Raw genomic sequence first — 22413 nt, 5'->3', positions numbered from 1 at the left:
AGTACTCATACAACCATTCTGTGTTTTACTTTCAGTATTTAATAAGTTACATAAAAATAAACAAAAAAGGTCTGGGCGCAGTGCCTCACCCATGTAATCCGAGCACTTTGGGAGGCCGAGATGGGCGGAACACAAGGTCAGGAGTTTGAGACTAGCCTGGCCAATATGGTGAAACCCCGTTTCTACTAAAAATACAAAAATTAGCCAGGCATGATGATGGGTGCCTGTAGTCCCAGCGACTCAGGAGACTGAGGCAGGAGAATCGCTTGAACCCGGGAGGCAGAGGTTGTGGTGAGCCAAGATCGCACCACTGTACTCTAGCCTGGGTGACAGAGCGAGACTCTGTCTCAATAAATAAATAAACAAATAAATAAGTTACACGAGATGGTCAGCACTTTAGTATAAAATAGGCTTTGTGTTGGATAATTTTGCCCAACTACAGGCCTATGTAAGTGTTCTGAATGTGTTTAAGATAGCCTAAGCTGAGCTATGATGTTTGGTAGGATAGATGTATTCTATGCATTTTTGATATACAATATTTTTAACTTATGATGGGTTTATCAGGATATAACCCCATCATAAGGCAAGGAGCATCTGTATAAAGTATACAGTTATTCATGTTGATATTACTATGTGAGAAGGTAAAATTATATATATACACAAAAGTAATGCATTCTGCACAATATCAAAGGCATCCCAAAGGTGATACTGGTTTTAACAAGAGCCCTAGAGGGAAAAACTGCAATATTGGGAAAAGGATGTTCTGTTCTCTTTTCGTTTTTCGTTCATCCTGCCTTTTTTTTTTCTTTTTTTTTTTGAGACAGAGTTTCGCTCTTGTTGCCCAAGCCGGAGTGCAATGTCATGATCTAGGCTCACTGCAACCTCTGCCTCCCAGGTTCAAGAGATTCTCTTGCCTCAGCCTCCCGAGTAGGTGGAATTATAGGTGCGCCACCATGCCCGGATAATTTTTTGTATTTTTAGTAGAAACTGGGTTTCACCATGTTAGCCAGATTGGCCTTGAACTCCTGACCTCAGGTGATCCACCTGCCTCAGCCTCCCAAAGTGCTGGGATTACAGGCGTGAGCCACCACACCCCGCCAGCTTCTTCTGTTTCTTAGGAGTCCAGCATCTCCATTGCTCAAAGAGATTTGCCAAGTTAGAAGTCCTTCTTTCTTCTAATACTGTACAAAAAGTATGGAGTAGATGGGAATTGGTTTGAAAGAACTAAGGATGTGAAACTGTAAACTTCATTTCCTTTTAAGGGATAATTACCTTGTGAAGTACAAGTACATAATTGTGGCTAGAATGTGGATAATGATTCCCAGAGGATTTCTGTGGGAAAATTGGAGTCTGTGCTCCCAAATTAGTCACTTCTTTTTAGTTTTCCTATCTCCCAAATGAAAAATGAAATTTAGGTCAGGCATGGTGGCTCATGCCTGGGAAGCCAAAGTGTGCAGATCACTTGAGGCCAGGAGTTCAAGACCAACTTAGCCAACATGGCAAAAACCCATCTCTACAAAAAATACAAGAATAATTAAAAAAAAAAAAACAGAAAATAAAAATAAAAACAAGAAAAAAGTAAAAAATACGAAAATTAGCCAGGTGTGGTGCCACACACCTGTAGTCCCAGCAACTTGGGAGACTGAGGCAGGAGGGTTGCTTGAGCCCAGGAGGTGGAGGTTGCAGTGAGCTGTGATAGCACTATTGCCCTCCAGCCTGGGTGACACAGCAAGACTCTGTCTCAAAAAAAAAAAAAGAAAATTCATGAATTCAAATTCAAGGTATAAATTCAATTTATACCTTGGTTATAGTAGGTTTTCCATAAATGTTGAATAAATTGAAGCTAGGCAGGCCTACCTGTCTGTTCAACTGATTAAAGCATTTGTTATATGCCAGGAATGGTGGCTCACGCCTCTAATCCCAGCACTTTGGGAGGCCGAGATGGGCAGATCACCTGAGGTCAGGAGTTCGACACCAGCCTGGCCAACATGGTGAAACCCTGTCTCTACTAAAAATAGAAAAATTAGCTGTGATGCTGTGATGCAGACCTGTAATCCCAGCTGCTTGGTAGGCTGAGACAGGAGAATCGTTTGAACCCAGGAGGCGGAGGTTGCAGTGAACCGAGATTGCATCACTGCACTCCAACTGGTGTGATAGAGACTCCGTCTGATAAATAAATAAATAAAATAAAACCTTTGTTATATGATGTATATATAGTTTAAATAGTTGTAACAAAAAGAACACTTGTGTTCCCTGTGGAAGTTTTTAAATATGTCCATTTGTTTCCTCTTAACCGCCTTTGCAATTATCATAACCTCTGCCTGGAATGCTGTCCCTTCCTAGATATTCACATGGCTAACTCCTTGTCATTTGGGTCTTAGATTAAATGTCATCACATCAATGTCTTCACTATTGAGTTTGACTGAATAGTTAAGAAATAATACCAATCTAACACAAACTCTGAGAGATTAGAGGAAGAGAGAACAGTTTCCACTCATAGGCTGCAAAACTCTGATACCAACACTGACAAGGCTATTACAAGAGAAGAAAATTATAGACCAACATCCCTGATGAACATAAACATACAACAAAAATTTTAAATAAAACATTAGCAGCCGGGTATGGTGGCTTATGCTTGTAATCCCAGCACTTTGGGAGGCTTAGGCGGGCGGATCACCTGAGGTCAGGAGTTCGAGACAAGCCTGGCTAACAGGGTGAAATGCCATCTCTACAAAAAACACAAAAATTAGCCAGGTGTGGTGATGCATACCTGTAGTCCCAGCTACTCTGGAGGCTGAGGCAGGATTGCTTGAACCTGGGAGGCGGACGTTGCAGTGAGCTGAGATCGCACCATTGTACTCCAGCCTAGATGACAGAGCAAGACTGTCTTAAACAAAACAAAACCAAAAAAATTAGCAAATCGAATCCAGCAATAATAAAAAGAATAAGAAAACTGTTGCTCAACGTTATTAATTAGATCCTCTTTAATGTTTTTCAAAGGCCATACATTAAAGGTTGGAATCCTTTGACTATTCAGATAATGCTTCTTTGACCATGATTCCTTGCGGACCCTAGGTCATAAGGGTCCAGCATTCATAAAGATTATAAAAATTTATCATGTCATTGTAATTTAAGTCATTATCCAGAATTGAGGTATATTTTAGATATGAAAGTAAATGTATTTTATGGCATTATTATAGTATATTTTGATTCCAGAGTTTTCATTTTCCACTTTGTATTTTCGGTGATAGGCCTTTCCCTTGTCTTGCAGATCAAGATATTTTGGAAACTATATTGATAGACAGCTGTATCTTCCCAAGTACCACAATAGTAAGTAGATAAGTTTTAGAATTACATCGTTTCATGATTTTTTTTTTTAAAAGAAAGTGTTTTAAAGCCTTTAGATTGAAATAGTTTGCTGAATACTGAAGCCTCTTAAATATAGATTCTTTTCGACTTTTAATATCATTCATTTTGGTGAACATACCAAAAACTGTCTCTTTTGAAAGGTGTTTTTTTTCTGGATTTTTTTCTATCTTGAAGACCTTCCCTGTCTCCAAATCCAATCAGACTATGTAAAAATAGTCATATTCCTGCTCTGTTATGAAAAATAATGGAATGGAAAATATTGCTGGTTAGATATTTTTTGTATACTTTTCTTTATATATGTTTTCCCTTGATAGCCAGATCATTTGAGCAGTCTTATTATTGTGATGCTATATGATTTCCAAGATAGAAAATTTCAAACTCGTGTCCTTTCTGATAATGAAGAGTCCATATCAGAAGTTCAAGAAGTAGAGAACCTTCTTAACAGGTAATCGTAAAAGTGAAAAGAATGTTTTATATGAAACCTACATTAGCATTTTTATTGGTAAAATTACATACAGTATAATGTGTAGAGAAGAGTTAAATTTTATAGAGAAAAATATAAAAATTCATAAATTTTTTGAATTCCTTTACAGTCTTGAACAGGTTAAGTATTTTGTTTAAAATGAATTTGTTTTTCAAAGCTTGAATTACAAGATCCAGTGTGTAAGCATGTGAGAAATCATTAAAAATTCCCAATAATTTTTAGCACATAAATTCAACTGTATTTGAAACAGCTACTAATTGCTTAGTTCACTTTATTTATAGCTTTGTAAAAAAAAAAAAGAAAACCTCTAACATGAGTCAAATGAGAAAATTCCAACAGTAGACAAGAATCAACTATTTTTCCAAAGTAAAGAAAAAAAATTCTACTTAAGAACAAACTAACATCTTTTTTTTTTTTTTTTTTTTTTTTTGAGACGGAGTCTCTGCTGCCCGGGCTGGAGTGCAGTGGCCGGATCTCAGCTCACTGCAAGCTCCGCCTCCCGGGTTCACGCCATTCTCCTGCCTCAGCCTCCCAAGTAGTTGGGACTACAGGCGCCCGCCACCTCGCCCGGCTAGTTTTTTGTATTTTTTAGTAGAGACGGGGTTTCGCTGTGTTAGCCAGGATGGTCTCGATCTCCTGACCTCGTGATCTGCCCGTCTCGGCCTCCCAAAGTGCTGGGATTACAGAAACTAACATCTTAAATTTGTTTTCTTTTTATCCTAAATATCAGCAGAAGTCTACCATGAGAATAAGAAGTTTCTACCTCAAAGCGTAGATGGGATAATGAATTTAATTAATGCATGAAAATGCTTAGTTAGAGCCAGACATAAAGTAAATTGGTCAGTAAATGTTAAGTGTTACTGTTTGCTATGGTTTGAATGTGTCCCCCAGAATTCATGTATTGGAAACTTAATCCTCAGTATGACAATGTTGGGAGTTGGGGCCTAATGAGAAGTGTTTAGGTCATGAAGGTTTCAGCCTCATGAATAGATTAATGCTATTATCAAAAGGGCTTGTGAGGTGAGCTTGCTCTCTTGTGCTTTTGCCCTTCTGTGTTCCACCATTTGATGATGCAGCAAGAAGGCCCTCACCAAATGCCAGCACCTTGATTTTGGACTTCTTAGCCTCCAGAACTATGAGAAAATAAACTTCTGTTCTTTATAAATTAGCTGGTCTCAGGTATTTTGTTATAGCAGTGCAAAATGAACTAAGACACTGTTGATTACAGCTTTTAGTACTATGTTGTTGAACTTTAATAGAAAGTACAATATAGCAACAGCAACAATCTTGTAAGAAGATTTTGGCTTAGTGAATAATCTGATTGTCACTGTCAACAATTGTCAGTATGTCTGATTTTACAGGAAATTTAAGCAGTTTTATTTAAATTATTGAAGGCTGAGACCAGAAGACTCAGGTAATAGAGTAATGATAAGAATAGCTTACATTTATTGAGCACTTAATATGTATCAGGCACTGTTCTCAGAAGCTCTTTACGTAACAACTTTATGCAGTGGTTACTGTTACCAACCTGTAATTTTACACATGGGAAAAATGAGGAACAGACAAGTTAAAGCAGGGGTCCCCAACCCCAGGGCTGCAGACCAGTACCTGTCTGTGGCCTGTTAGGAACTGGGCAGCACAGCACGAGGTGAGCGGCAAGTGAATGAGCATGACCACCTGAGCTCTACCTTCTGTCAGATTAGCAGCAGCATTAGATTCTCATAGGAGCGTGAACCTGATTGTGAACTGCACAGGGATCTAGGTTGCATGCTCCATATGAGAATCTAAGGATTCATCTAATTAGATGATCCTTATGAGATCATCTAATGCTTGATGACCTGAGGTGGAACAGTTTCATCCTGAAACCATTCCCTCCACCTTCCCCTAGTTCATGGAAAAATTGTCTTCCACAAAACTGTTCCCTGGTACCAAAAAGGTTCAAGACTGCTGAGTTAAAGGGACTGTTTAATGCCACAGAGCTGGAAAGGGGAGTAGCCAGAATTCACACTCAGGAGTGACTCCAGAGTCCAAACTTCAACCATTTATATGCTAACATTCCTTCCACTTAGCATAGTGAGGCTTGGCTGAGGTACTCTGAAAGTTTAGAACATAGTCATATCTCATGTCAGTGTCATAGCCATGAGAAATCACGGGATGGAGAAGAGCAAAAGCAATCAGATGTATGTACTCTCTGTGTTAAATAAGTAAGGATCTTGTGCCTGTTTACTTTGGGTTTGGGGGAAACCGCCTTATTGGTAGTACCAGTATTGGGCAGCCTGACTCCCAGGATGGGCATTCAGAGGAAACTTGGTGCAGCAATATGCTATGGGACAGGCTCTGAGTTTCGGTTTCCCTGTGCTTCTCCTAGTTTCTGTTTGACATAGGCAGGATTTAGGGGACTTTCATGTCTGAACTTAGTCTCAGAGAGACAGATGAGAGCTGGGGTTATGCTGAATCAACCAAGAAACCCACAGGGCTCTAACCAAGTAAGAAAGATTACACTGGTTTCATCAGAAGTAGACTTTAGCTGAGGATGCTGGCAAGGAAAGTAGGAGTAGGACAAGCAAAGGACCTGGTTTAAGAGGTCAGAGGAACCAGAAGATATTAATGTCTAAGGATTTCTGATTCTCCAGATCTTCCCCATTCCCATAATTCACATCATGCTACCACCTGCCTTAACACATATTCTGGTTACATTGTTGTCAGTACAATTGTTTTTTCCCTTACCCAAACCAATAGAATTTTATGCATTGCAAATCTTATTGCTAGGAATTAATTTAGGAATCTTATTCCTAATCAGTCATATTGTACTCAATTCACGTTATACTCAATTCATAATATACTGTAGGAGAAATGCCTATGTTTAGTGATTGAATTGTGGAGAAGAATAGTAGCACATTTCTGAGAAAATACATGTACAAAGATGCCACAGTATTTTACTCAAGAGTCTTCTTAGCTTTCAAGTAATTGAAGCCATCTTCAGTTACCTTGAGCAAAAATGGAAAATACAGATGCTGGGATATCTCATACAACTCAAGGACTCAGGAAAAGAATGAAATCAGGAACTGGAAAGATGTTAGGACTTTAATTTGCTTTATCTCTTTATCTTTTTATCTCTGCTTCTCTTGTAGTATCTGCTTCATTTTTTCCCCCTGCACATCTGCCTACGGGGCTTTTCTAGTAGGGCATGGAAAAGGCCCTACTGTTGTACCCCAGTACCCAAGCTTATGTTACAGTTGTACACTAGTTTCTTCACTTAGACTAACTTATTATCTTACCTCCTATTTCTAAATTCCTGTGAGAGGAAATTCAATTGCCTCAGTGCAGGTCAGGTACGGTCTCTCCCGGGCCAATTCCCTGTAGCCAATGAAGTGGTATTCTAAACCACAGAAAGACAGCTGGAAGCCAACTCTATCCATCTTCTAGGGCTTGAGACTGTAGTTCCCAGGGAAGTTCAGTCACTGCAAGCTCAAAGTATACCTTAGCATATATCTACTTAGAGGATAAAGACTAATTCTTTTTTTTTTTTTTGAGATAGAGTCTTGCTCTGTTGCCCAGGCTGGAGTGCAATGGCGCAATCTCATCTCACTGCAACTTCCACTTCCCTGGCTCAAGCAATTCTCCTGCCTCAGCCTCCTGAGTAGCTGGGATTACAGGCACACGCCATCATGCCTGTGTTTTTGTAGAGACAGGGTTTCAGTATGTTGGCCAGGCTGGTCTCAAACTCCTGACCCCAGGTGATTCTCCCGCCTCGGCCTCCCAAAGTGCTGGGATTACAAGTGTGAACCACCATGCCTGGCCCGATAAAACTAACTCTAAGAGGTTCTAGAAGAAGAAGTAATTAGCAAGAAGCTAAATGAGAATGATTTCCTCCTTGTATAAGTGATTTGACCTTTGTTGTTGTTCCTCCTGGGAATCCTTTTGTTTTTTCACTCTTATACCTCTATGCACCAACATGTATCTTTTTCTTCACTTATTCATGGGTTTAGACATGTAATCCAAGATGATACCTATTATCTTTTTTTTTTTTTTTTACATATGAAAGATCTTTAAGAATCCATTCTTTGTATAATATGCAACTGTCCTTTTAATACTGTGTGACTAGGTTAAAAAAAGAGAGCCACAACCCCTTGTTTCTCACTCCCCATGCCTTTCCACCAGTCCAATAATCTATTTCTGTTAAATTATTTGCTGGACTGTTGTGAAGCAGCAATTGGAAAATAAGCAGTGAAAAACCAGAGAAAGGAGGGGAAAGACTTAGTTCTCCTTCCAAACCACCCCAAAACCATTTATCCTGATGTCTTCCACTTCACAGCTAAGGCATCACCATCTACCTAGATACCATCCTTGATTCTTCTTTCCTCCCTTCCCCTGCACTCAATCTGTGTCTAATGCATCAAGTCCTGTAACTCCAATTCAAAAGCATACACTGAGCCTGTGCACTTCTTTCCATTTCCACTACTACCATCCAAACCTATGCCACCATAATCTATCACTTGGACTACCATGATAGCTTCCTTAGACACATTTCCCTGGCCTATAACTCTCACTTTCCTGCAATCAGTTCCACATGGCAGGTAGAGTGGTATTTTCAAAATGTAATTGTGTAGTCATGATAGAATATCTTGGATCAGACTTCCCCTTCTACTGTAAACAACTAGAAAACTGGCCAAAATATATTATAGGACGTAAAGGTTTTGGTCATTAGACAAACAGCCCCACAGAAACTTGATCCCTGAAAGAACAAAACAAATGAGGTGAGCCCTAGAATAGTCCTGGCTTTATGCCTGGAAAAATTCTCAAACTGCAATGTAGGAAGTAGAAAATAGCAGTCTTGCTGAGTTAAGAAACCAGAGACCAGTTTTAGAAGATTGAAGTGATTGTTTTTTCTTCTTTATTGTATTAAGTGGCCAGGTGATTTACATTGACTGATTTATGAATGTTAAACCAGCCATGCATTTTTGGGATAAGGCACATTTGCTCAGATAAATTCTTTTTGTTGTCTTCTCCAGTTTCTCTCATTCCCCATAATGCTCCAGAATTTCTAATTGCCAAAATGCCCTTTAAATACTTGTTCATGGGTTTTATCTCTCATTCTCTCCACTCCTTCTTCAGAAACTCTTCACCTGTTTCACTTACCTAGTAAAGAGTCTGAAGCAGATGTCTGATTTTATATTTTTCTGGGAAATTCAAGCAGTTCGTTGAAGATTATCTTTTGGCATTAAGAAAATACAATCAAGGTCAGGCGTGGTGGCTCACACCTGTAATCCCAGCACTTTGGGAGGCTGATGTGGGTGGATCATGAGGTCAAGAGATAGAGACCATCCTGGCCAACATAGTGAAACCCTGTCTCTACTAAAAATACAAAAATTAGCCAGGCATGGTGGCGTGTGCCTGTAGTCCCAGCTACTCAGGAGGCTGAGGCAGGAGAATCGCTTGAACCCTGGAGGCAGAGGTTGCAGTAAGCCAAGATCGTACCACTGCACTCCAGCCTGGTGACAGAGCAAGACTCCATCTCAAAAAAATAAAAAATAATAAACTGAGGAAAAATGGCATATTAGTTAAGATTATTTTTTGCAACTGACAGATTCTGCAAAAGAGGGACTTTAAGATAATTTTTGGAATGATTGAACATGAGGTTGCAGGAAGGGCGGTGATGTAGCTATGCTTCTACTAACTAGAGCCTGTGACTCCAAATTCATCAGGACTCTAGTCTTTGCTTCTCTGTGCCTCATTCTCTAATCATTCTATATTTCCAGGATAAGAAGCTTGGCTGCCAACAACTCCCTAACACGGAAGTTACATCATATAGTACCAAACACTGGAAAAACTGGCTTGACTCTCTCTTCCTATATCCAAAAAATCTCTCTGTCTTTCTCTCTCTTCTCTCTCATGCACGCCAGTTGGACTTGAACTCTGCAATCAAATTACTTGAATTCAGATAATTGAGAGAGAGAGAATATGGAAGAGAGAGAAAGGACATGTGACATGGCGTACCATAGGAGTGGCAAATAGTTCAGCACATGACTGAAGATAGATTTATGGATGGGAGTGATGGGAACTGAGGCAGGAAGAGTTGGTTCAGGTTAAACTTTTAAGATCCTAGAATATCCTCATAAGCAGTTTAGATTCTGTCCTGTGGCTGATGGATTTCATCTAAAATTTAAGCTTAGGAATCACATAATTATAATTTAGTATTATAAAGGAAGCTCTGACTGTGTGTGTAACTGGGATGATGGTAAAAAAGATAATCAGGCAGCTCTCTGTGATAACATACAAATTGTAGTAGAAAAAGGACTTCTGGATCAGGAATATTGGGGAAGGCTACTTTGCTACCATTTTCATCATTGCAGTCCTCCTTATTTAAAGCTATGGAAGAAGCTTTTTTTAGTAACCACAAGATAGGATACTTCATCTACAGAAGTATAGGTCTGGTTATTTTAAGAACATATGGATTTGATATTTGCCCTAAGTCTAATATAGTATATTTATATAAAAATCTGTATAACTGCATGTATACTTTAATTTTTGTGGGATTAAATTTTGTTAAAAATCATGGTCCAAAATGTTTACTATCTGGAAAATTTATTTGGAGATTTATTTCTCCTTACACTCCTCCCATATACACAGCAAATATATATTTTTGGCTTCAAATTTTTAGTCTTTAATGATTGAATAATTCAATAAAGAGCATTTATTATGATAAATTTGAACTAAGTAGGTATTTGCAAGTACTGTTAATAAAAAATAGTCTGTACTCAGAATATCTCACAATGTATAATATAGAACAGTAACTCACCCCTTTTACATTAATTTTTTTTTAGGTGTATTAATGTACTATGTCATTTTTTTAGTATCCACTGCCATAGTTCTGTGACATTTGGACACAGAACTAGACAAATCTAATTTTATTGTAGTCCTAAAAAGCTTAATGTTTGACCACCCTTCCCTTTCCTTCCCAAGTACCCTTATTTTCTCTCTCTCATATACATACACATAATATTCCCACATAAACAATTTTTTTGGGTGAGATGTTCTCATTCTATTGAGTAGATAAGACATGTAGAATAAGGACATTGCAGGCATAAAGAAAAGACGTAGTGATTTCACAGTTGGTGCTAAAAAAATAACAGAGATGCTCATTTACTACCCGCTCTTGTCCTGGCTCCCAGCAGGACAATGGTTTCTTTGAAACAATTTAGGTGGGCCTGACAGTAATTCCCTGAAAGTGTCCTCCCTTTCTGTGCCACCCACCAACCACAACTCAGATCATATTTGACTCTTTTGTGACATCTCTTCTTATTTCTCACTCAAGGTTATAATTGAGGTTGATTTCAGTTAGATTCCTACTGTGTAAACGCTATGAATATGGGTCAGGAATAAGTCCTGTGTTCTCATTCATTAAAGTTTTGGGCTATGAGATCAAGAAAAATCACTGAGCCATCATGGTGATGCTAACCAGTTCTTGTTTTTCTTTTGTGATTTGGAACTTTGAAGCATGGGACATTCAGAACTGGGAAGGACTTAATACAGACTCATGAAAGTTCTTTAATCTTATCAAGACTATACTGTTGCCATCTGTGCTACTAATAACTAGCCTATAATGAGTGCCTTCTATACACCAGGCACTGTGCTAAGAATTTTGCACACATGATTGATAATCACTACATTAATAACAAGGTAAGTTGACCACCTTTAACAGATGAGAAAACTAGGCTGAAAAAGGAGATTAAGTAACATTCCTGAGGTTACACAGCTAGTAAGTGATAAAACCTGGATTTAACTTCAAGTTTGTCTGACTCTAAATCCTAGACCCTTCTCAATAAATAAAGTTTGTCTTTCGGCTGGGCGCAGTGGCTCATGCCTGTAATCCCAGCACTTCGGGAGGCTGAGGCGGGCAGATCACTTGAGGTCAAGAGTTTGAGAACAGCTTGGCCAACATGACGAAACCCCACCTGTACTAAAAATACAAAAATTGGCTTGGTGTGGTAGTGTGCACCTGTAGTCCCAGCTACTTGGGAGGCTGACGTAGGAGAATTGCTTGAACCCATGGGACGGAGGTTGCAGTAAGCCAAGATCATGCCACTGCACTCCATCCTGGGCGACAGACGGAGACTCTTATCTCAAAAAAAAAAACAAGTTTGTTTTTCAACCAGCAATTAATATAATGATTAAGAAGTTGCTATACAACTATACAGGGGGAGCAAAAACAGAAAGAAATAAATCAGGATTATTGGATTTCTTTTTTTTTTTTTTTTTTTGAGACAGAGTTTCGCTCTTGTTGCCCAGGCTGGAGTGGAATGGCACAATCTCGGCTCACTGCAATCTCCGCCTCCTGGGTTCAAGTGATTCTCCTGCCTCAGCCTCCTGAGTAGCTGGGATTGCGGGCGCCCGCCACCACGCCCAGCTAATTTGGTATTTTTAGTAGAGATGGGGTTTCCCCATGTTGGTCAGGCTGGTCTCAAACTCCTGACGTCTGGTGATCCACCTGCCTCGGCCTCCCAAAGTGCTGGGATTAGAAGCATGAGCCACCGTGCCCAGCCTTGGATTTCTATTTACAAATATGACACATTTTTATTTTAGACTTCAAAAATTTGAAATGGAATTATTATTTGTTAAAATTCTAAATGTAATTTTTTAGAGTTTCCAGTGGAAAATCGATAGTCTTGTCTCAAATGCAATAGATTAAGGATGGATTTTCTGTCTCTAGTTTTAAGATAAAATTGGCTGCGGCATTGGCAAGATGTCGAATCAAGCATGATGCCCTTTCAATTTACCACATCCTTCCAGAAACAGTTAGGAAACAGGAACTAAGGGCCTCCACTTTACCACTTTATGCTTGGATAAATACTTGTAAAATCAGGTAAGTGTTTAAATCAAATTCTTTATATTTCAAGTCTCCATCCTTTTAAAATAATGTGATGAGAAGCATTACCTTTTTAAGAGGTGGGGGTGGCACATCAAGGGGAGCGATTAGGCAATCAGAGTTAAGTTCCAGAGCTTATGACCAAATTACCAAAGGTAATTACATAAATATGTTAACTTCTCTGCCTATAATTATCTTTTAGTTTATTGTTAGTTAACATTGTTAGTTCCATTAGATGTAATGTATTAAGTGATATTTTTCTTTGTTACAGGAAAAAAGTGTTAGTGTTAAGTACACTTTTAATGTATTATATTTGTAATTACAAGCTACCGTTGTATATTTACAGCCCTGAAGAAGTTTATAATAATTTGAAGAGAAGAGGCTATAATAAAGTCAAGTCTGTATTGCATATTGATGATAAAGTCTTTGCTGTGGATCAGCATTGCTATGATGTCTTAATTTTTCCATCTCATCTTAAAAATGATCTTATAAATATAGATCTTTTCAAAGATTACAAACTTATTTTTCAGGTAAACTAATATTTACTTTCATTGTGATTCTCAACAATCCAACCTAGCCAAAGAACTTCTCCACTTAAAAAGAAAACCTAATACTGTTTATATTTTTGTAGATTATCAGGGAGGTTTATAAGGCCTAATTGTCACCTTGAATAAAATTAATACCTCTACAATCAGTGCATCTCATTGGCATCTTTGTCTCATGTGAATTTACAAAGAACATATCCTTCTCCCAGATTCCATAAATGGGAAGATTTGCATTGCTGGCAGCTGTAAGGTTCTACTTTTCTCCCCTAAAGGAGAATTCAAGAGAAAGAACAATGAGACCTTTTCTTCCTTCCCTTTCTGGGGAAGATACTAGTGCCATCTTGCATATGAAAAAACAATTGTAATGGTTTTTCATAATTTCTTTAATATAGTCTTACAGCTTTGATTTGTAAGAGGTGTATAAAGCCTATCAGTACAGGAAGAGAATGTGAGGTATAATGTGGTTTCAACAGAACGAAAATAAAAGGTATAAAAAAGTAGTTTAAATTCATTTTTACATCCTTAGATTCCAATTATTGCCTCAGATGTACCTTGATCTTCTAAGGTTTATCCCTTTTCCACATTCATATTCTTGGGCAGAATCTCTTACCATATCAAGCACTGAGATCAACTGCAGAAGCCCAACCTGTCAAGCCCCCTTTGATAAGCTTTTCAAACATCTTAGTGTTATCCTGTGAGCTAGTGGCAATTTAGGTGACAAGGTAATGGGGAAGAGAAAATGGAAGTAGTAGATGAGTGGGTTTTTGTGAAGGTAAGAATTGGAGCTAAGATAGGACATCATTAATATGTTGACCATATTTGAGAGATTCTGTCATTGCTTTATACAAAAATTAGATAATAACAGTCATAATTTAGGCTAAAGAAAGTTAAGCTCTTTGTTTTAAACATCAGTTGTCTTTGCTAACTCTTTACTTAAACATATATTAAGATATTAAAACTAAAATGGATTAGGTATCTAATATTACTATGAGGTACTACTTTCTTTTATATAAAGCAAATAGAAGTCAGCTTATATTTCTAGTGATACCCTTTGAAATTCTAATCATACTATTATCTTATAGGACAAATCTCGAAGTCTTGCTGTCCATTCTGTAAAGGCTTTATTAAATATGGATGATGATATCTTAATGGTCAATACAGGGTCATGGTACACAGTTGCCCATATGTCAATTTTAACAAATAATAATACCTCAAAAGTATTTGTGTGTGGAGTACAATCACAAGCTAAGGATCCTGACTTGAAGACCCTTTTCACAAAAATGGGATGTAAAAGTATGTAAAAATATTTCTTCATTTGGTGATTATTGTTCTACAAGATTTTAGAAACGTTAAAAAGTTTTAATTTATTAGTTTTTTGTAACGCAAAAGCTCTATATGTGAACTAATATCTTAAAATCCTAACTAATCTATATCTTATCAGATTGTCCTTGTTACTTAATTTGGTTAAACAACTGTAGGTTAAATTAATATCTTGGTACTTTGTAATAGTGTTTGACATTTAGCTCACATAATTTGAGGCTCAAACATTTAGTTAAAGTAGAAATTTTATCATTTAATAAATAAGAATGATTATCGTTTAATAAATACTTACATAAGTGCTTAAGTGACAAAGATAGTATCTAGGACTAGAAGCTAAGTCTTTTTTTTTTTTTTGAGATAAAGTCTCACTTTGTTGCCCAGGCTGGAGTACACTGGTATGATCACAGTTCACTGCAGCCTCTACCTCCTGGGCTCAAGAGATCCTCCCACCTCAGCATCTCAAGTAGTTGTGACTATAGGCTCATGCCACTATGCCTGGGTAATGTTTCTAATTTTTGTAGAGCCAAGGTTTTGCAATGTTGCTCAAGCTAGTCTCAAACTCCTGGGTTCAAGTGATTTGCCTGCCTGGGCCTCCCAAAGTCCTGGGATTACAGGCATGAGCCACCAGGCCTAGCCTAGGAGGTCTTTTAGGCTTCTTGTTTTTTAAAAATGTTTCCATTGGATCATGCTAACTAAAGACTTCATTTTATTGTAGGTTCAGCGAGGCTGAAAAACTAAGCAAAACTTTTAACAGATTCACAGGGATAGGGAGACAAAAAGTAGAATTCAGGATTTGACCAGGAGAGGTAGCCTGGTAAACACTCAGGATTTCACTTGGAGCCCCAAAGTCCATCTTGGATAGTGATCAGTCCTCCAAAGAATTAGAACCCACATTCCAGTCATCTTAATTCCCAATTAGATTAAGGTGATCTGGGATTGCTAGTGCCCAGTCTTAGCTGCCTGCCAGAAGCAAAAGTAAATTCCCTCTGGAGGAAAACAACACTATCCTACGTTTCTAATTATCTTCTAATTTTTTTCATTTATTATTTTTTATTTTTTTATTTTTCTGAGACAGAGTCTCCCTCTTGTTGCCCAGGTGGGAGTGCAGTTGGCACCATCTTGGCTTGCTGCAACCTCTTACTCCCAGGTTCAAGCGATTCTCCTGCCTCAGCCTCCTGTGTAGCTGGGATTACAGGCACCTGCCAACATGCCCGGCTAATTTTTGTACTTTTAGTAGAGATGGCATTTCATCATGTTGGCCAGGCTGGTTTCGAACTCCTTACCTCAGGTGATCCACCCATCTTGGCCTCCCAAAGTGCTAGGATTACAGGCGTGAGCCACCGCACACGGCCCGTATCTTCTGAATTTTTTCTGATGCAATATCTACCACTTAATTTTATAAAACACTGACAGAACAAGAAAAGATATGACTGAAAGAGAAAGCACTGCAGTAGAAGCAGACCCACAGCATATCTGGAGATACTGGATTTATCAGATGTGGACTTTAGTTTTTTTTTTTTTTTGAGACAGGATCTTGTTATGTTGCCTAGGCTGATCTCATACTCCTGGGATCAAGCAATCCTCCTGCCTCAGCCTCTCAAGTAGCTGAAATTACAGGCAGGTGCCACTGCACCTGGCTCAAAATGTACACTTTAAAATAACTATGATTAATAAGCTGGAGGGACTAAATGTCAAGTTTTAGAATTTTAGCAAAGAACTGGAAACTATAATCAAAAAAGCTAAAAGAAAGTTCTAGAACTGAAAAATACAATGTGTGAAATTAAGAAATAAATGTGATATGGATTTAACAGTAAATTACACAGAACTGAAGATACAATAAGTGAACTGAAAGGCCTGAAGAAAATATCCAGACTTAAGCATGGGGAGACAAAGGATATGAAAGAGGTCATAAGACACACATGAGACTCAGTGATTCAGTTATCTCATGTGTGTTTGCTTGGAATTGCAGATGGAGAGGAGAAAAGGAATTGGAAAGAAACAATATTTGAATTTCAGGCTGAGAATTCTTGAAAATGGATGAAAGACATTAAGCCACAGATTCAAGAAGCCCTGTAAAAGTCTAATCAGAATACATGGAAAACATATCCTATGGCCTGACTATTTGTATCCCCCCAAAATTTGTATGTTAAAATCCTAACCCCCAAAGTGATGGTATCAGGAGGTGGGGCCTTTAGGAAGTTGTGAGGGCAGAGCCCTCATGAATGGGATTAGTGCCCTCATGAAGGGGACCCCAGGGAGCTAGGTAGCCCCCTTTCACCACCTGATGATACAGCAGGAAGGCACCATCTGTAAGTAAGCAGGCCCACACCAGACACTGAATCTGCTGGTGCCTTGATCTTCAACTTCCTAGTCTCCAGACTTGTGAGAAATAAAATTATTTTGTTTATAAGCTACTCATTCTATGGCATTTGTTGTAGCAGCCCAAACAGACTAAGGCATCATATTAGGCATACCATAGCATACCTGCTGAAAACCAAAGAGAAAGGCATTGGTGAGTAGCCAGGGAGAAAATACATATACCATCAATGGAATAGCAATGAAACTAAAAACTAACTTTTCAATTGAAACAATTAAAACCAGAACCATTAAACAATGTCTTCATAATGCTGAAAGAAACTACCAAGCTAGATTTTTATATCCACCGAAAATACTCTTTGAAATAAAATAAAATAAAGATATTCTCAGACAAAATCTGAGAGTTTGTCACTAGTAGACACAGTAAAGGGAATACTAAAGATGCATTGTTTGGATAGAAGAAATGTTACATAGGAAATTGGAGGCTGGGCACAGTGGCTCATGCTGGTAATTCCAGTGCTTTGGGAGGCCAAGTTAGGAGGCCAGGAGTTTGAGACCAGCCTGGGTAACACAGTGAGACACTGTCTCTACTAAAAATATAAAAAAATAGCTGGATGTAGCTACTCAGGACCACTTGAGCTCAAGTGGTCCTCCCACTTCAGCCCAGGAGTTTGAGGTTACAGTAAGCTATGATTGTGCCACTGCATTCCAACCTGGGCAACAGAGCAAGACCCTATCTCAGCTGGGCATGGTGGCTCACGCCTGTAATCCCAGCACTTTGGGAGGCCGAGGTGGGCAGATCATGAGGTCGGGAGATTGAAACCATCCTGGCTAACATGGTGAAACCCCGTCTCTACTAAAAAATGCAAAAAATTAGCCGGGTGTGGTGGCGGGCGCCTGTAGTCCCAGCTACTTGGGATGCTGAGGCTAGAGAACGGCATGAACCCAGGAGACGGAACTTGGAGTGAGCCCAGATTACGCCACTGCACTCCAGTCTGGGCGACAGAGCGAGACCATCTCAAAAAAAAAAAAAAAAAGACCCTGTCTCTAAAAAAAGTGGAGATGCGGCCGGGCGCGGTGGCTCACACCTGTAATCCCAGCACTTTGGGAGGCTGAGGCAGGTGGATCACGAGGTCAGGAGATCGAGACCATCCTGGCTAACACAGTGAAACCCCATCTCTACTAAAAATACAAAAAATTAGCCGGGCGTGGTGGCGGGCGCCTGTGGTCCCAGCTACTCGGGAGGCTGAGGCAGGAGAATGGCATGAACCCAGGAGGCGGAGCGTGCAGTGAGCCGGGATCGTGCCACTGTACTCCAGTCTGGGCGACAGAGCGAGACTCCATCTCAAAAAAAAAAAAAAAAGTTAACTACTTAGGTAAATCTAAATGATTATAATCTAATGTCTAATGGAGTTGCAAATTAATGTCTGTGGGACTAAAGATATTTAATGTTAAATGCAATTAAAATAAATTACAACCATGGCATATAATTTTAGAGGAAAGAGAATAGAATTAATGTGTCCTATGGTTTTTGCTTTTCTAGGAAGTGGTAAAGTAGTATATTAAGTCAATGATGTGTGCTATAATTTCTGGGATAATAAGTAAACACATAATAAAATAATGTATAATGAATAGTTAAGGGGGAGAGGAATAGAATATAGAATTGGAATATGAATCTAAAAAAAGATTAAAAAGGAGAGGCCGGGTGTGGTTGCTCACGCCTGTAATCCCAGCACTTCAGGAGACAAGGCGGGTGGATCACCTGTGGCCAGGAGTTCAAGACCAGCCTGACCGGCATGGTGAAACCCTGTCTCTACTAAACATACAAAACTTAGCCGGATGCAGTGGTACAGGCTTGTAGTCCCAGCTGCTTGGTAGGCTAAAGCATGAGAACCACTTGAACCCCAGATGCAGAGGTTGCAGTGAGCTGAGATCATGCCACTGCACTCCAGCCTAGGCCACAGAGTGAGACTCTGTCTCATAAATAAATAAATAAATAAATAAATAAATAAATAAATAAAGGAGAGAAGACCAGGCACAATGGCTCATTCCTGTGGTTCCATTCCAGCACTTTGGGAGGCTGAGGCTTGTGGATTGCATGAGCCCAGGAGTTTGAGACCAACCTGGGTAACATGGTGAAACCCTATTTCTATCAAAAATACAAAAAATTACCCGGGTGTGGTAGCATACACCTGTGGTCCCAGCTACTTGGGAGGCTGAGGTTAGAGGATTGCTTGAGCTCAGGAGATCAAGACTGCAGTGAGCCATGATTGTGCCACTGCACTCTAACCTGAGTGACAGAGCAAGCGCCCCTGTCTCAAAAAAAAAAAAAAAAAAAAGGAGAGAAAGGGACATAAAAAAAGCAAGATAAATAGCAAATACGATGGTAGATTAAACCAAATAATATATATTTAAGCTAACGTACATTATATGCATATGACATTAAAATATTATGTAAACATAGAAATACACACACGTGTGTGTGTGTGTGTGTGTGTGTGTGTGTGTATATATATTTATTTATTTTAAGACACAGTCTCCCTCTGTCGCCCAGGCTAGACTGCAGTGGTGCTATCTTGGCTCACTGCAACCTCTGCCGCCTGGCTTCAAGCAATTATTGTGTTTCAGTCTCCTGAGTAGCATGCACCACCTCACCCAGATAATTTTTTTGTATTTTTAGTAAAGACAAGGCTTTGCTGTGTTGGCCAGACTGGTCTCGAACTCCTGAGTTCAAAGTGATCCACCTGCCTTGGTCTCCCAAATTGCTGGGATTACAGGCGTGAGCTACCATGCCTGGCCTAAAATATTATACATTAAACACACTTAAAATACATGGACTGAATACTTGAAAGTCAATATTGGATTTTTGTTTTCTTGTTTGTTTGTTTTGTTTTTCTTTTTGTTTTATAGAGACAGGGTCTCACTCTGTCACCCAGGCTGGAGTGCAGTGGGGCAATCTCAGCTCAATATAAATTCAACTCCTGGGCTCCATCGATACTCCTGCTCAGCCTCCCAAGTAGCTGGGACTACAGACATGTGCCACCATGCCTTGCTAATTTTTTTATCTTTTTTGTAGAGATGACATCTTGCTATGTTGCCCAGACTGGTTGTGAACTCCTGGGCTCAAGCAATCCTCCTGTCTTGGCATCCCAAGGTGTTTGGATTACAGGCATAAGTTACTGTGTCTGGTCAGTCTTGGATTTTAAAAGATCAACTAAGTGCTGATTATCAGAAATGCTCTTAAATGATACAAAAAACTTCAAAGAACAGAAAAAGATATGCAGTGCATATGCTAATAAAAACAGCTGCAGACAAATAGATTCAAGTCAAGAAACACTGCTAACAATGAAGAGAGATATTTATAATTATGAAAGGTTTAATTCATCAGGAAAATATGACAGTACTAAAGCTATATGTATGAATAACATAGTCCTAAAATATATAGAGAGTAAAATTGTCCAGAACAAGTGAACACTCTCTGTATACGAAAAGTCCAAAGGAATCAATGAATACACTATTAGAACTAACAAATTAGTATATAGTAAGGTTGCAGGATACAAAATGAATATATAAAAATCTATTGTATTTCTATCCACCAACAATGAATAATATAAAAAATTAAAGAAAGAAAACAATCCTTTTTATAACATCAAAAAGAATAAAATTCTTAGCAATAAATTTAATACAAGAAGTTCAAGACTTGTACTATGAAAACTACAAAATATAATTTAAACAAATTAGGAGACTAGATGCTGTGGCTTGTGCGGGAGGCCAAGGTGGGTAGATCACTTTGAGCTCAAGAGTTCGAGACCAGCCTGGGCAATATGGCAAAACCCCGTCTCTATAAAAAATAGAAAAAGAAATTAGCCAGGTGTGGTGGCTCATGCCTGTAGTCCCAGCTACGAGGGAGGCTGAGGCTGGAGAATCTCTTGAACTTGGGAAGTAGAGGTTGCAGTGAGCTGAGATTGCACCGCTGCACTCCACCCTGTCTCAAAAAAAAAAAAAAAAAAAAAAAAAAGGAGAAATTAGGGCCGGGTGCAGTGGCTCACATCTGTAATCTCATCACTTTGGGAGGGGCTAAGGTCGGAGGCTCACTTGAGGCTGGGAGTTTGAGACCAATCTGGCAACGTAGCAAGATCCCATCTCTACCAAAAATTTAAAAATTAACCAGCCATGGTGGCACATGCCTGTAGTCCAAGCTACTTGGGAGGCTGAGGTGGAAGGATCACTTTAGCCCAGGAGTTCAAAGTTGCAGTGAGCTGGTTCATGCCACTGCACTCCAGCCTGGGCAACAGAGTGAGACCCTGTCGCTAAAAAAATAAAAAATAATTAAGGAAGACATAAACAAATGGAAAATATTCCATGTTTAAGGATCGGAACACTTGATGTGGCAGTGCTCCCTAAATTGATCTACAGATTCATCGCAGTTCTTATAAAAAGCTCAGCTGAGCTTTTTGCAGAAATTGACACACTGTTCCTAAAATTCACATGGAAATTTAAGGAACCCAGAATAGCTAAATGAGTTGTGAAAAAGAACAAAGTTTATAGAACTCACATTTCCTGATTTAAAAGCTTACTACACAGCTACAGTAATCAAGAAGTGTGATGCTAATATAACGATAAATGCATGGATCAGTGGAACAAAATTGAAAGTTCAGAAATAAACCCTTACATTTATGGTCAGTTGACTTGCAACAAGGTTGCCAAGACCATGCAATGGGAAATGAATAGTCTTTTCAACAAGTGGTGCTGGGACAACTGGATAGGCACTTAGAAAAGAATAAAATTGGATGCATATCTCAAATCATATATAAAAATTAATCCAAAATGGATCAAAAATATAAGTGTTAGAGCTAAAACTCTTATAAGGAAACACAGGTAAGTTTTCATGAGTTTGGAATTAGCAGTGGTTGTTTAGATATGACACCAAAAGCACAAACAACAAGAAGAAAAAAACAGATAAATTGGACTTCATTAAAATTAAGAACTTTCGTGCTTCAAAGTCACTATCAAAAAACTGAAAAGACTGACTGGGCACGGTGGCTCATGCCTGTAATCTCAGCACTTTGGGAGGCTGAGGCAAGTAATCTCAGCACTTTGGGAGGCTGAGGCAGGTGGATCACCTGAGGTCAGGAGTTCAAGACCAGCCTGGCCAACATGACGAAACCCTGTCTCCACTAAAATTACAAAAATTAGCCAGGATGGTGGTGCACACTTATAATCCCAGCTCCTCAGGAGACTGAGACAGGAGAATAACTTGGACCCAGGAGGTGGAGGTTGCAGTGAGCCAAGATTGCGCCACTGCACTCCAGCCTAGGCAACAAAGCAAGAATCCATTAAAAAAAAAAAAAAGAGATAACTCACAGAATGGGAGAAGTTATTTGCAAATCATCTGTCTGCAAAGGGACTTGTATCCAGAATATATAAACAACTCAACAATAAAAAGACAAGTAGCCCAACTTAGAAAGGGTAAAAGATCTGAATAGATATTTCTCCAGTGAAGATCTACAAAT

The 22413-nt window shown here is 39.0% G+C and overlaps 1 protein-coding gene across 3 annotated transcripts in view; it reads left to right on the top strand.

Annotated features, from left to right (window-relative positions):
- LOC105487719 (NOP2/Sun RNA methyltransferase family member 7) overlaps positions 1-22413 on the top strand; it is a 64571-nt gene that overhangs the window by 8073 nt on the left and 34085 nt on the right. For all 3 annotated transcript variants that reach the window (XM_071093689.1, XM_011751306.3, XM_071093690.1), the window contains exons 3-7: positions 3272-3330; positions 3684-3814; positions 12564-12716; positions 13066-13249; positions 14347-14557. In XM_071093689.1, coding sequence (XP_070949790.1) covers positions 3272-3330; positions 3684-3814; positions 12564-12716; positions 13066-13249; positions 14347-14557 — 738 coding nt within the window. The remainder of the gene's footprint in view (positions 1-3271; positions 3331-3683; positions 3815-12563; positions 12717-13065; positions 13250-14346; positions 14558-22413) is intronic.

Source organism: Macaca nemestrina, chromosome 3, assembly GCF_043159975.1.
Source record: "Macaca nemestrina isolate mMacNem1 chromosome 3, mMacNem.hap1, whole genome shotgun sequence".
Lineage (NCBI taxonomy): Eukaryota > Metazoa > Chordata > Mammalia > Primates > Cercopithecidae > Macaca > Macaca nemestrina.
Note: the sequence above shows the minus strand (reverse complement) of the source record. Positions and strands in the feature narration are given on the sequence as shown.